Source organism: Monodon monoceros, unplaced genomic scaffold (genome assembly GCF_005190385.1).
Source record: "Monodon monoceros isolate NGI ecotype Baffin Bay Population unplaced genomic scaffold, NGI_Narwhal_1 Super_Scaffold_11, whole genome shotgun sequence".
In the NCBI taxonomy this organism is placed as follows: domain Eukaryota; kingdom Metazoa; phylum Chordata; class Mammalia; order Artiodactyla; family Monodontidae; genus Monodon; species Monodon monoceros.
This window is the reverse complement of record NW_021703767.1, coordinates 12,332,288-12,348,593: the sequence shown is the minus strand read 5'-3', so window position 1 is coordinate 12,348,593 and position 16,306 is coordinate 12,332,288. Positions and strand designations below refer to the sequence as shown.

The following is a 16,306-nucleotide window of genomic DNA, read 5'->3' as shown; positions in this document are numbered from 1 at the left end:
ATGATCACCCTATTTCTTATCTTAGCAAATAAAGGACTGTATTTGAAAAATAGAACATATTAAATTTGAAAAATTATCAATCATAAAATAAGCTTGCTTTGTATCAGTCTAAAGAATAAAAACAGAACTAGTTTTTCTTATACGTGTAGTTACCTTAAAGATATCAATTTATGTACGGATCCAATTTCCTGAGAATCAAATAACAAAGAAAAGGATTTTTTATTTTACCATGTTTTCTTATGAAGTAGTAGATAAAGGTCTAGGAATACAAAAGACCTAAGATTTGAACAGATTTACCTATAAGAATGTTGGTCTTCAAATGTATAAATCCCAGTTTCTTTTATAAGGTAATGCATACTGCGAAGTGCCACATTTCTTTTCTAGATTAATAAATCACAGTCAGGGTTAATTAATTAAATCCGTATTATAAAAAGCCAACCTTGAAACTCCTGGATGCCAGCTAACTTGGGTGCATCGAGAAGCCAGTCAGTGAGGGTCTGATTCTTAAAAGCTATGCTGCGAAACTGCTTCCCGCCATTCACATTCCAGGTGCCCACACATACTCGAATTTTCTTGGGCTTTGAATACTTGTAGAAATTCTCACACAGGCTCTTTAGAACTTTAGAAGATGCTAATCGAGAACAAAACACAACAGAATTTTGGCTGCATTTAATCATTTACAAAAACTGATTTTCATGACTGAGAAATGATGGCTGGAAAGTACAATTACCATCATCAGCACAAAGAAGCATCAGATACATGCATAAGCACAAAAAAGACAGCCTTGAACACAGAGCCCAGCACAATGCAATTAACCAACACAACTTTAAAAAAATCATACATTAAGTACAATAGCCCAAGTAAAAAACCTATTACAAAATTAATGCAGCAACAAAAAAACATGCAGAACAAACAGTTCTGTTTCACGGAAATGGTACACTATTTTATGAAATACAAAAGCAAAGACTGCACATTTTTAGGAATATAACAACTGACTTTCATACAGCTTTCATTCGGAGGCTAGTAAAAATATGTTACTTCTCCCCAAACAAAAACATTCAAGAGCCATTACATTTAGGATTCTAGCTACTGACAGGTGGTTTGATGAATAATGGCTCCGTGACAAAAACACAAATTATGGACAATAATGAGAGGATGGAGATGAAGCCATGACTAAATGCCTCCCAGCTCAGAGGAGACACCAAGTCCTTACAAACGTTCTGCAAGACCCCAAACAACCTGCCCCGCCTTTCTGCCCTCACCTGCCACCCCATCCCTGTTCTCACACTGCTCAGCCACTGGACCCTCACAAGAATGGAAGCTCCATGAGGGCAGAAATGGTCTAATATCCCTAGTGACTAGAAGAGCGCCTGGTACATAGTAAGTGCTCAGTAAGTAATGGTTAAATGAATAAATGTTCAATACATTTTGAATCCTCAATCCTTTCCCCACCTATTTTTTTGACTTCCACCTATCCTTCTTCCCTAAACCATGCTTCATTTAGGTTAAGTCAAATCCTTGGCACTTAAATTAATAGAGCCTTAACAGGACTTCAATCTAAAGACAGAGAATATGCCCTTAACGGGCGGTTAACTGGCAAGAGGAAAGGGAAATCACAACGGTGCTCACCTTTCACCACAGGATCTTATTTTATTACGGTATTAATTATTATTGTTGGATACCAAGGTACATACAGCAAGCAGTCTTGTGAGAGAACGAGTGAAAGAGGCAAATAACTTTTTCGGATTAGAGTGAAAATAGTTTGACCTGTGAATCCCATGAGAGGACTGCTGATTTACATGACAAGCACGTCCCCACTGTTCCCAGGGGCAGACGTGCACATTTCTAGCCCTCTTGCTATTTGATTTGATTACTCATATAGAGGTGTCCAGTGGTAATGAAAGCAGATTATTTGTTCTGGCCTGTTGGTATGGTTAACTGAAAGCCTGCTGAACCTGGATAAAGAATAATTCTCTATTACTACAGATTAGCACTGGTCTTTCTAACTGAAGTCATTGCCATTGTTACTGCTAGAAAACAGCTTCTACAATCTTTTCTATATCAAAACACAAGCTCCATAATGATTTAACAGCTTAAAATATCCAGCAAGACAAATAATGAATTGTGTGAACAAAAACATGTTGCCATGGTGGGTGAGCTACTAAAGTCTGTTTACAAATGGAATAAAAAGTTTACAAAAAATTCCTAGTTTATTCTTAACTGGTTGGCACCTTAATGTGCAGAAAGACATGAGTCTATGTTCAAACAGATGTCCATCCCTAAATACCATACCATTTCAGAAAATGGACTCCATGACATAACTCAAAAATATATCCAAGGGCTCTCTTCCTCCATCCTTCTCAAAAAAATTGCCAATTGCCAAAAATTTAGTTTCTCAAAACACTCAGAACAATAACTAAGTGAAACAAATCTTAAGGGATACCAAATCTTAAGTGAAAGTCTTTTTCAGCTAAATTTCTGGCAAGAGTTTAGCTTTTGCTCATTTCACCACAGATTCAAGTTTAAAGACAAGATCATAAACCTTGTCCAGAGAATGAAGGCGTGAGATTCCTAAGAACAGGAAAGGCAAGAAAAATAATGACCTTTAGGTCTTACACACTTAACTCTCCTAAGTTTGTTAGCAATCTTAATGCTTTTTAGCAGATTTCAGATCATATTTTAGTACACTAAATGCCTTTTAAAATATTATGTGTGAGAAGCACCATTGAGTAGTCATAAATGTCACAGTACTCGGGCATTAATCCGAAAGACTCACACCTGGGTTTTTTCCAGTAGGCTATAAAGAGTAAGATATAACACTAATAATGTTTGTTCAATGAAATATGAAAGTAAAATTAAAACTAGATGACCTATATTTAATTGGAATTAAGCACTTGCTACAGGAATACAAAGAGCATTGCATATTTCCTTCTAAATGAAATACTTAGTTTTCTCAAACTCAAAATTTTTTTTCTCAGATTAAAACAAGGTTATCAATTTATCATGTTAGATTCAGAGGGCAAAATAAAGTTTCCATTTATTTGCGGCTTTATTTATATACAACATCAACTTTTTAAAAAAATAGAGAAAAAGTTGCTTTTATTTACAGATTGATTTTCTATACTGTACCTGACTGTAATGTCTGTTCAGAAACTATGGATGCATCAAGAAGAAAACAAAGAATCATTAGTAAAACAGCAAGTTACAGCTGAAGTCTAGAATGTTATGACAAAACATTCTCAGACGGCCTCATTTTTTTCTTTTGATTTAGTTTGATGAGTTAATTTTTTTCTGATGGCTGTAGGACACCAAAGATAAAAATAAATGATGATGACTGATGCAAACCTTCTGCATCTAAGAAAAATCCTATGGGGACTCAGTGATGTCCAGAGTTTCACAATCAGAAGGTTCTAGGCCTGCTTTCCAGGCTACTCCCGTATGTAAGCCTGTGTGTGTGTGCACGTGCATATACTTGTGAGGGAGAATATGAACCTGAAAACCTAAGAGGCTGGAGGACTTTGAAATACTGAAGTTACTGCCCTTACACCTTGTAGTATTCTTTCTGGGACGCACCAGTTGATAAGTACTATCAGTTCAGTTATAACAAAACATATACATTCCAGCAAAATCACCATGCTAGGCAAAATGGTGCAAATTCCCACAGGCACAGGGCTTATGGCAAAAATGGGGTTCGGGCACAACATTCAAACACTTCGGCAATGACGTGCCAAGAAAGATAGGAACCTAATATAAAAACGGTAGCAGAATTTTACACGTGTTAGATGGTTAAGGAATGTACGAATACGTCTAAAATATGGCACTTCATTTTGACAAAGACCTAAGGTTTGCTCATAGAAACGGGCAGCAGGAGGCCTGTGCTTGTAAGTAATTGTGAATCCTGGGAGAAGAGGTCTCTGCAATTGGACGGTAAGTTGTAACACCAGTTATGGATGGATCTGGCTCATCATACATCTGGTGAACGGAGGGAGAGAGATGTCTCAGGTGTACGCACATGTGTATGTGTGTTGTGTATATTTCCACCCAACTCAGTTCTGCTGGGTGCAGCTTTCTGCATTTCCCTAGCATTATTACCAGTGAAATCATGCATAAACTACTGCAGAATTGGCATTATACTCAAAATGTCCCCTGATATAGCATCCCTGTTGGAACAAAATTCCCATTCTCAGAATAAGCATTAGAGCAGAACTGACTGTACTTTTTTTAAGGGTATATTTTTCATATAGTAAAGTGTGCAGGAAACCAAAAAAACTGATGATCAAGTCCGGGAATTACTCAGGTCCCTCACTTCTCTTTCCTTCAATGGCTTACTTTCAGTTGTTGCTGATAAATGCCTCCATATCAAAGTAGGCACAGGTGGAAAGAGGTGATAAGATGCAAATCAGTCAGCATCTACTGCTGGAAGCCAGGAAGAAAGCCTGATGTTAAAAGCAGTAGCTAAGATCAGATTCTGGTTTTCAGAGCTTTAGTAGACTTCAGTCCCCAGCCTACTCACAGACCCCTGAGAAGCTGACTGTAATTAACTACCTTCAGCACCATGCAGAATTCTGAAAGAATCCATGATAACATATTTGACTAAGTAATGACCCAAGAGTACATAATTGGATGAAGAACAATTTCTCCTACTTGAACAGGGAAAACTGAAAGGTTTGGTTTGGGGGCGGTAACAGAAGAAATGAACATGTTCAGAGTGTTACAGTGTTAAAATAGAAAGAAATATGAAATTAAGGAAGTCTATTAAGTTTTACAATGTATATTGAGTTTTCCCACGATACTGCTTAATATACGCTCACTGATATGAGCTCAAATTCTTTTGATTTTAATGAAAGACACAGTGAAAGATAAACAGCCATTCTGAAAGCCATATATTTATGTCAAATATTAAAATTGGGAATGATAGTGTCCAATAATAAGCATTTTAAAATTATTAATATGATTTAATGCTTATTCAAACAATAGCATTTAAAAGGTAGGACCAAGTTATAGAAACTTTTGGGGTGGTGATTAGCAAAATAACCAACAAAGGTATTGTTTTTTTCAATAAAGCAATGTTTTCTACATAATTATTAAATACTCTACTGAAAGTACTAGCTGAATATTTTATGAATTCCTGCCTTATATAAAGTTAGCAATACCTAAACCATTTCCCTCCTCAATCATAATCTATAAAAGAAAACATGCATGGGCCTCGGTTTTAGCTTAATAATTCCACTAATGATATAGACGTTTTAGGAAAAGAGATAAACTTCCTTTGGAGAATGCAATTTTAGAAAATTACATGGACAGAAATTCCTTCCAAAACTATTTTAATCAACTCAATCTAACAAGTATTTACGTAAATAAGTTTACATTTACCTCTTGGATTTTTAGAAGGAATATAAACAATATAAAGTAAAATATAAAGTAAGGACGCATACCACGCAAACTTCCAGTAGTTAAAAGGGCTCGAGCTTTGTCAGCTAAATCACTATTTAAAGTATTTCCCAGTAGCAAAACATCAATGGCCTCTTGCTTGGAGCTGTCAAAGAAGTTATTCTGAATTGTTCTACTAACAGAACGAGCACCATCTTTTAACTTTCCAGCCTGTTGGGGAGAAAAGCATGGACTTTCATTCTAAATTGTTTTTATTCAATAGGTATTCTGAAACTTTAAATAAGTTTTATATGACTTTACTGTAATAAAAAGGACCTAATTATTCTATTTTGAATATCAAACCATCACATTAAAATGCCTCAAGATGTCACTGTTTCTTTTCCTCTTTTGGATAACAGCTCTGCACAGAGACAGAAGAAGCTCAGGGCCACAGCTGCATCCACTAATGATATCTAGAGCCTTAGAAGTTTAAAATTGTTTACTATAAAGGAAATAAACTGAAATATACTTATTCAAGACAAGGAAATTACTTCTTACATAGTAACTTTCAGACTTGGGGATGGATGGGATAGGTGGGGAGAAGCAGGGGAGATAAAGGAGGATACACTGCACTTGCATGTTCTCAGGAAAACTTCAAAGTACTCTAATAGTAGAAAAATAAAATTGAAATTGCTCCCAATAACTTACATTAGTTAAAACTAAAACTGAATATGAGAACGAAGGTCTAGTCTGTAACATGTAAACTACAGTTTGTATATTTTAGGTCACTCTGCCTATGTAAATATAAGTAATAAAAATAAATATATGCCAATTCCTACAGTGAGAGAGTCGATTACAACTTCTAATGAACATATATTTTACTCAGGTGTGTTAGCTATCATAAAGATATTTTAATCTTACAGATTTTGATGATTGTTTTAAAAAAACAACAACAAACTCTTGCCTTTTAGAAAAAGAACTTTAGTTTGCAATATGTAATTTTTATTCCTTAAAGAAATAACAGGAATTTGAGGCTTAAAACGTTATTCCCTTCCATAAAACATATGCAAATGACATTATTTGAAAAGAGACTCACCATTCACATTATCAGGCAATTAATCAAAAGGAACCCAGAGAAAGGAAAAGAAAGAGCAGTTCAGATGTTAGATTTTAGTTCAATTCAGACTAGAATATTTAATACATAAAATTTCATATCTATTTTGTTAGAGATAAAAGACCACTGAAAATATATGTAACCTCTGTACATAGGAAGTCAACTGCAGAAACAAAAAGGCAGAACATAAAAGAATATTTTAAGCAATAGTTGTAGAGAATCAGGTTTAAAAGCAAGAATTATGTTCTTTATTCAAAAGGAATACATGAAAGTTTAACAATCTCGGGTTTTCAAAAATAGGGACCATTTAAGGGGGCTTCCCTGGTGGCGCAGTGGTTGAGAGTCCGCCTGCCAATGCAGGGGACACGGGTTCGTGTCCCGGACCGGGAAGATCCCATATGCCATGGAGCGGCTGGGCCCGTGAGCCATGGCCGCTGAGCCTGCGTGTCCAGAGCCTGTGCTCCACAACGGGAGAGGCCACAACAGTGAGAGGCCCGTGTACCGAAAACAAAACAAAACAAAAAAAATAGGGACCATTTAAGATGTAAATATTTGTAAATGTCAATACAAATTATTTCTGTGAGTTGAACAAAAGGAACTTTTGCAGGTAAGGCCAATGCCTCTGAACAGAGGCATGACACTTTATGAGACACAAAAGAGGAGGAAGATTTGGAAATTAAAAGAAGACTTTGTGATGATGAACTTCAGCTGCTATATTGAAGCGGCTAAATAAGAAACTATAAAAGTGGTAAATGTCCCTGTTTCTATTTCTGGGGATAGGGATTTAGAATATTAATAAATTCAGTGGAGGCCAGGAGCCATAAAAGGTCAATATTTAAGTATAGAAAATAATGAAAAATACCTCAAGTATGCACCCAAAGTCCCTCAGTAAGGGCCAAACACTAAAGGAGAAAGTAGTCTGTAGATAAAAGTAATGATGAGGCACAGACTTATAATTATGTCCATATTTCACACTTCCTTTGCACATTTTGATAGCCTCCTTTTCAAGGTAAGAAAAGAAAAAGAATAAAAACCTAAGCCCTGGGCTTCCCTGGTGGTGCAGTGGTTGAGAGTCCGCCTGCCGATGCAGGGGACACGGGTCCGTGCCCTGGTCCGGGAAGATCCCACATGCCGTGGTGTGGCTGGGCCCATGAGCCATGGCCGCTGAGCCTGCGCGTCCGGAGCCTGTGCTCCGCAACGGGAGAGGCCGCAACAGTGAGAGGCCCACGTACCGCAAAAAAAAACAAAAACAAAAACAAAAAACAAACTTAAGCCCTAATAGCATTCGGTTCACAGTGGGTGTGGCATAAATTGCCCATTGATTTATTAGTCCATCCAGCATTTATCACACATCTATCCAACAGAATGCACTGTGTCAAGTGCTGGGGAAACAAAGTCAAATAAGACAAGACTCCTTATTGGGAAGACTATGATTTGGGGGGGAGGGGAGGTTTTGTTTTGTTGTTTTACTTTTTTAATTAAAAAAAAAAATTTTTTTGGCCGTGCCACACAGCAAGCATGTGGAATCTTAGTTCCCCAACCAGGGATCAAACCCATGCCCCCTGCACTGGAAGTGTGGAATCTTAACCACTGGACCACCAGGGAAGTCTCTGATTTTTTTTTTTTTAAAGAAAAACATATTTGGGGGAATTCCCTAGCGGTCCAGTGGTTAGGACTCTGTGCTTCTACTGCAGGGGGCCTGGGTTCGATCCCTAGACCAGGAAACCAAGATCCTGCATGCCGTGCTGTGCGGCCACGTACACGTACACACACACACACACACAACACCAAAGGTTTAAAAGAAACATATTTTTAATCAAAATAATATGAAAAGTAAAACAGATATTATGCAGGTGAAAAATCATTTTAAAAAATGTGAGGAACACATATCTAAGCCTAGTGGATTATCACTAACAACTGAATATGTCATATATACATGTCCCTCAAACCTAGGGAAATAACTATTTGTTCAATCATTAGTATCCACTATAGAAGGAAGTGTTAAAGAGGACATAAAAGCATGATAAAGCAGAATTCTAAAACAGATACCTTATAAAAACCAAACTATTAATTTAAAAGAGTCCATTTAAAGCTTTACTAAAGAAGGAAAAAGGATCTTTTATAATGTTACGATAGATCTAGATCTACCTTAGCCTTTCCTTCAAGAGCTCCAGTTCCTGCATAAATCTTACTGATTGAATCACCATTCACAGACCACATTGATCGAAAAACTTCTTGGAAGCGAGTCACCAGCTGAGGCTTTTCAGCTAAGCCGAGAGCTTCCAATTGTTTAGTTAGCATCTAAAATAGCAAAAGAGAAACTTTTATAAGTATATGAATACATTCATTATGATGTGACTTTTTAAGAACTACCAGAATCAAACCAAAAATTTACAGTTACAGGACTTTGTGGGTCTGGATTCTGAAAACACAAGTTTACTATTTCCCACCATGTCAATTTCTAAAGTAAATATCACATCAATGAAACCTACAAGTAACTCAGTATTCCCTTGAAGTAATAAGAACTTCTTTCTGGTTAAATGATATTAAGCTTATCAAAATGGCCCTATGGGGAATTCCCTGGCGGTCCAGTGGTTAGGACTCCCCTCTTTCACTGCCGAGGGCCCAGGTTCAATCCCTGGTTGGGGAACTAAGTTCCCACAAGCCGCGCAGCCAAAAAGAAGGAAAAAAATGTCCCTATAAATCAGACTAGTTTATCTTGTTCACCTAAAAGAACAACACACAACAGCTCACATTGGAGCAGAGAAATATATCAATATTTACCTAGTTTATTTAAATATATGTAGAAATAACTAAGTTTCTTTAATTTCTGGATTTGGTTCTACACATTTGGGTAATTAAGGTCAGGAGATTGTGAGAAAAGTAGAGCTGCTCTTGAATTGTTATCAAAATTTTAAAAGTAAGTCATATCTCTGAATAAAGTCACGACAGCTTCTAATGTATAAAATTCGTATCAGTAAAGCATATAAGGGAGAACTAGGGGGAGACACAGCATGCAAGGAATGCAAGGATCTTTGGGCTCCCACAGTTCCTTCATCACAGTAGAAGTGTTGAGAAAAGTTATTGGTCTTTACTATGAATGACTCAGCCTTGAAGTCTGGCAAAGGCAAAGCAACGTATAATCCTTATCTAGTCTCTTTCTCTTACTTGGAATCTAGTCGGTGCCTTGCATTTTTACTTAACTCCCTCCCATTTGTGTTTTCTTTTATCTTGTCTATAAGTGGACATTATCCATAATTATAGAGGGATCAAACATTGAAATAATATTAAAAACCCTATACTGGGTTTATCTGATTGCCTAGAGACCTACACCAGGGCTACTCTTTGCTGGCATGGAGCATTAACAAAATCAGCCTCCGGCATCTCCTTTATCATTTATACCTCCTTCTTCAAGGAACTGGGCAAAAGTGGCCTTCACTACAAGTAGTTTGGTTTTGCCTACATTAGCAGTATATTTTGTAACCAGTCAACCAACTGCTATACGAGGGAGTATTCTCACACCTAACAACAGACAGTGGGTAGTCAGCTAAGTCAGATTCTAACACTTGTTCTACTTTTAATGAAGATGTTCAAGTATTTCACTAAGCTCATTCTCAGAATCTAACTAAATGTTTTTAGCCACTTCAGAACAGAACTCAGAACAAACCTGAGCCGTGCGATAAACTCCATCCCTATGACCAAATTCCTGCTTTTACTTTTCTTATTTCTGTTGTATTTTCTAAGTAAACCTCAAGGACAGATTTCAAAAAAGGCAAAGCAGTAAAATTTACTTAGTTACATGAAAACTACATTTTTGTAGTAGACAATTCTATACATTGTACTTTCATTTCGAGAAAGAAAGACCCTCAGTTGCAGAGTAACTAATTAACCAACATTCTGGCCAAATTTAAGATCATCTGTTAGAGGAAATAAGAACCTGTTACTTCCTATTCCTGTTTTTCATAGTATTTGAGAACTATGCTAAGTTCCTATGGAACTAAATGAAGGCCCACAATAGCCTTATGAACCTAACTGCTGCATAATAGGCAAGACTTAGAAATCTCAGCATTGCTACACAGTTTGTCAAATCGTTGAGATTATGCCTAAATTAGACTGAATTTGATATATGAATAGTAAAGGAAAAAACTTTTACACAGAGACTTTGTTATAGAAGTTGGCTCTCATTCACTTTCCTTCTAACAATGACATTTTCATCTGATCCTGTTTTTTGTAGCTACTGATTTGAAAATGCCATGTAAATGGCACTGGATCAGACTCTGTCGAAAATATAATCCTATAGGGTTGTACATGTGAAAACAGATCCTCCCCCATTCCAAAAAGACTTTTAAAAGACAACACAGAGAATGAAGGCCAAATATATACATGTTTGTTTTTTTCCTTCACACACACTATACATGTATTTCTTTTCTTTATTCAAAAGACAGGCAGAAAGAGGCAATTACTGGAATAGTATAAATAGCAGGGTTTTTTTTTAAGGGAAAGTTAAGGAACAATAGAGGGAAACAGATGCTATCTAAAGAAAGTATTTAGAACAGATAAAGGAAACATTTAAACAAAAAGGGATGTTGCCCCCTCCCCCAAAGAAAAAGACTAGAAGAATGCCTTTAGCATAACTTCATTTTGTGAAAAGTAATTAATGAGAAACATAAATATTACAAAAGCACTGAAAAAGGCATTTGATACAAGTTGCATAGACATATTTTATTCTTTTTACCTCTAAGCCAAGGAATGCCTGCACACTATTTGTTCTATCAAGACAATCCAAGCAGTTTGTTCGAACTGTACCACTCTGGCATCTGTAACAAATTCAGTGAAATTAAACAGACAGTTTAAAACAAAAATAACAAACCTAAAACAACTGAGAAAAATTAAGCTGATTAAAGTGTAGCATCTACTTTCTCCCCCCCTCAACTTTCTAGTGTAACAGTTCTCAAACACACAAAAAAGGTGAAAGAATTTTACAGTGAACACCCATATACCCACCATCCAGATTCTACAACTGTTAACATTTTGCCATACATTTTTTTTTTAGATTTGCAAGATAGATTTTATTATCTCCATTCAATTTGTTGAAAACGCAAAAGACTTTAGAAAGTCACAAGGAATTACATTGAATTGTTTTCTTGTTACCTGACTTTTGGGAACATAGAGAAAGGGAAAAGTTGAGTACTCTATCCAGATGCCCCTAATTATTTGTAAAATCATTATCTTCAAGAGCTGTAGCATCAGCTTACATTTATTGAGTATTTTAGGCTTTCAAGTCCCTTCATGCACATCATTGAACACCCTCAATAACCTATGAGGGAGAAAATGTCTATTATAGACTGTATCTTCTTCACTAATCCATGAGCTCCTTTAAGGCAGGAAATGCATCTTGTCTTTCTTGGACCTCTCCCTCCTAGCACAGCCTCTAGCTTCTAGCAGGCGTTCATTAACTATTAACGGAATCTGGGTCATTTGTAGCATAAGAAATAGACTCATAATAGCTAAGTGACTTATCCAGGCTCACAAAATCAGAAGGGGAACAAACTAGAATTTGAACTCAAGTCACCTAATTGTGACCTATACTCACTCCCTCCATGGCATTGTTCAGGGGGGATTTGTGACCACATCCTAATTGAAATGTGCCATATATTCTTTGTTACATATCTCTCTATTCAACCACATCCACTTATTTTTTTTGTTTCCAAATAAATGATTTATGTAGATTATAATTAAATCATGGGTAATTATTAGTCAAATCCATTTTACCTGCCTTCACTAATCAAGGTCATTTTAAGACTTGCACATCCTCCAAGCAGCAGGCAGGCTAAGCAATAAAATGTTTGTCCAAGTTATTTTCCAGGGACTTGGAGTCAGCTGTGTATAGCTGGAGATGAGCTGGTTAAGACTGGATAGGACCAAGCTGAACTGGTTAACACTGGTTAGGACCACCAACCCTCCAACTGGGCATGTGTGAGTGTTGAGTCAGTGACCTTTTGATGTCAGAGGGCCAAAAACTCCACCCTCAGACCATGCTAAGCACCTCCATTTTTGAATGTGCAGAGGCCTTCATAGAACGATGACGATTACCACTTATTTTTAATTAGGCCAGTAGTTAGGAGCTAAACACACATTCAGATTTATAACCTCATAGTTCTGTATCAGAGCAGACAATAACCAATGTCTTCTTTTTTTTTTTTTGCATTTAATAATCCTTACTGGGGACTTCCCTGGTGGCACAGTGGCTAAGAATTCACCTGCCAATGCAGGGGACACGGGTTCAAGCCCTGGTCCAGGAGGCTCCCACATGCCACGGAGCAACTAAGCCCGTGCACCACAACTACTGAGCCTGCGCTCTAGAGCCCATGAGCCACAACTACTAAGCCTGCTTGCATAACCACTGAAGCTCGCGTACCTAGAGCCCGTGCTCCACAACAAGAGAAACCACCGCAGTGAGAAGCCCGCGCACCACAACGAACAGTAGGCTCTGCTCACCGCAACTAGAGACAGCCCGCATGCAGCAACGAAGACCCAACACAGCCAAATAATAATAATAATAATAATAATAATCCTTACTGAAGCCAAGAAATATTATTAATTTTTTTTTTTTTTTTTTTTTGCAGTACGTGGGCCTCTCACTGCTGTGGCCTCTCCCGTTGCGGAGCACGCTCCGGAAGCGCAGGCTCAGCGGCCATGGCTCACGGGCCCAGCCGCTCCGCGGCATGTGGGATCCTCCCGGACCGGGGCACGAACCCGTGTCCCCTGCATCGGCAGGCGGACTCCCAACCACTGCGCCACCAGGGAAGCCCCTAAGACATTAATTTTAAGAGAGAAATGTAATAGCCTCAGAGATAGCAGCATGAGATCTGGAGCCAGATAAATCAAGCTCTACCGTTTCCTAGTTATATGACCTGGGGCAGATGACAGCTTTATGCCTCCACTTCCTCAAATGTGAATGGAGATAATAAAAGAACTGATCTCTACAATTGTTATTATACTTGTAAAGACTAAGTGTACTGCTTGACCCATGGTATGTGCCCAGTAATGTAAGCTATTACTAGAAAGAAAGGAAAACAAGCTTAAAATCAAGTATAATAAAGGAAGGTATTTTATTTAATTAAATAAAATTATAGCAAAGTCCCAATTTAAAGAAAAGAGAAACAGAGCAGTCAAACCTTTGAACTTCACTTCCATTGAAATAAAAAAATCCATAATCCAGAAACTTCTGGACTTGAGGTTTAAGAACACTATGTAATTTTTCTGCCTTTCCTCCTTTAACCATTTGATGATAGTCAAAATTCACCATCTGGATGTCAGCTACATGTTCAGAAGCTTTCAAATGACTCTGAAAATGAAAGGTAAATATTCATTTAAATGTTAACTAAATATGATCTTATCAATATACTGTTATAAATGGAACTTTACATTTTAAATGAAAATCTCAGCAGGTCCTTGAAATCTTACTAATCTCACGAAGCTTTCATCGCCACCGGCAGTAAAATGGAAAATTACTTGCTGATATCTTATGGCATCTTTTTCCTAAAACCTCATATACTATCCCGGAGAGACTAGGTATGGCATGATTAATATCAGGGAACTTAAATAAGATTCCCATCTGGTTTAGAAAATGAAAAATGATTTCCAGCCACCAGCGTTTCATTTTTTACCATAAAAATATAATGACTGTTTATATCTATTACAGAATCTCAAAATAAAATAGCTTATTTTTTAAGACAAAGCCCATCAAAAATTGAAAAATTCATTTTTTTATACCTTCAATATATACAAACGTTTCAAAAGTTTACCATAAAAAGTTTACCACATTCTCTAAAGTATAAGTTGTTTATTAACAATATTAAAACAAAATAGCCAAACAATTAATTTTGGACTTCATTAGCTTAAACTTTAGAAAATGTTTTCTAACCATTTTGTTTAAGTTTATAATCTTATGTAACACTATAATTTATATCAATTCAGGCTCAATAAACATTTATGAAAAATATTTTTCCTTAGAAGTCAGACATTTCTTTAGGTTCTTATTTAATGAAAATTCTCAAATTTTCTCTCATCAGTACAAGAAGTCTTGTGTGTATACAAATGCATTATTCAACATTTCATAGGTTTAAAACAGTGACTATGGTTTCTAGGAAATAGGCAAGACGATGAACAGATGAAGGAGGAAACTGCCTGGTATCTTTTTTTTTTTTTTTTTTTTTGCGGTACGCAGGCATCTCACTGTTGTGGCCTCTCCCATTGCGGAGCACAGGCTCCGGACGCACAGGCTCAGCGGCCATGGCTCACGGGCACAGCCGCTCCGCGGCATGTGGGATCTTCCCGGACCGGGACACGAACCCGTGTCCCCTGCATCGGCAGGCGGACTCTCAACCACTGCGCCACCAGGGAAGCCCTGCCTGGTATCTTTATGCCAGTGACAGACGAGCATGTTTTAGGGGGAGGGTATCCTCCTGCTTCTCTACAACATAAATAAGCAGATTAGAAAACAGGGTCAATTGCCTTGAAAGCTTTCCATAATCCCAATTTCAGCAAGATTATCCTAAACTGTTACCTAATTGCCCCAAAGAATGAATGGTTCCAACAAGTACCCAATCTTTTTCTAGGAAGTAATTTACTTCCTGGAAGAATTTGATTATTATATTATTTAAAAATACCATTCTAGGTGTCCATGGGCCAGAACAGAAGAAAAAAATGATCACACTTACCTGGAAAGCCTTACTTAGCATATGTTCCCCTTCCTTAGATCCAAGCAAATTTACTATTATTTGTTTACCATATAAATTCTTAAGTGTTCTAAAATGCCTATTAAAGAAAGAAAGGAAATAAACATATGTCAAATGACAAGCCAAAAACCTTTTTCAATAAACAGGAACCCATTATTAAACAGGGCCCACGTGGCAGTATATTATTCTTTCTTTTTTTTTGGCTGTGCCTTGTGGCATGTGGGATCTTAGTTCCCCCACCAGGGATCGAATCCAAGCCCCCTGCAGTGGAAGCACGGAGTCTTAACCACTGGACCACCAGGGAAGCCCCTAAACTCATACAGTTGGCAAAACTGGATACAAATCCATTCCACACAGTCTCAAAACTCTGAATTTATAAAAACTCAATGCAATTTCCTCTCTGACTTAAACTCCCACCTATGCTAGAGCTGTTGGAATCATCCAGATCCCTCTCCACCCTGAGGCTGAAGCTAGACAGCCACGGAAAACACGAGCCACCCAGCTTGGTTGGGAAGGCAGCAAGGGCAGAGGGTGTAGGGCTGCACCTCACACATGAGGACATCACACACTCCGTGAGTATTCAGAGAGACCTCCTTAACAGCTCTAGCCTTAAGGAAAAGAGACCCCCAATATAAGCCTTTATTTGCTCCAGCTTCTAACCATTCCAGAAGCTAGAGAGCAATGCTGTCCAAAGGAAATGTAATATGAGCCACAGACAGAATTTAAACTTTTTTAGAAGGCATATTAAAAAAGTAAAAATCAAAGGAGGAAATTAATTTACATATATTTTATTTAACCCAATACAGCTAAAATATCATTTCTACATGTAATTGATATATAAAACAAATATCAATAAAGTATTTTGCATTTTTTTTGCACTAAGTCTCAAATCCAGTGTATATTATATACCTACAGCACATCTCAATCTGGACTAGTCAATTTCAAATGCTCAAGAGTTACAGGCGGCTAGTAGCTACCGTACTGGACAGCGCACCGGTGAGAGGTAGTTTTAAGGACCAGACAACAAGACCCACACACCTAGTGCTACCACCCCTAGAATGCATAACAGTAAGTGTCACTG

The 16,306-nt window shown here is 37.4% G+C and overlaps 1 protein-coding gene across 1 annotated transcript in view; it reads right to left on the bottom strand.

Moving 5' to 3' along the window:
- The window catches only part of SYNJ1 (synaptojanin 1), an 88,980-nt gene that overhangs the window by 37,884 nt on the left and 34,790 nt on the right, over nucleotides 1–16,306 (bottom strand). The window contains 6 exon segments of the mRNA XM_029214021.1: nucleotides 440–631; nucleotides 5,436–5,601; nucleotides 8,633–8,785; nucleotides 11,220–11,301; nucleotides 13,663–13,832; nucleotides 15,208–15,304. Of these exon segments, the coding sequence (XP_029069854.1) occupies nucleotides 440–631; nucleotides 5,436–5,601; nucleotides 8,633–8,785; nucleotides 11,220–11,301; nucleotides 13,663–13,832; nucleotides 15,208–15,304 (860 nt within the window).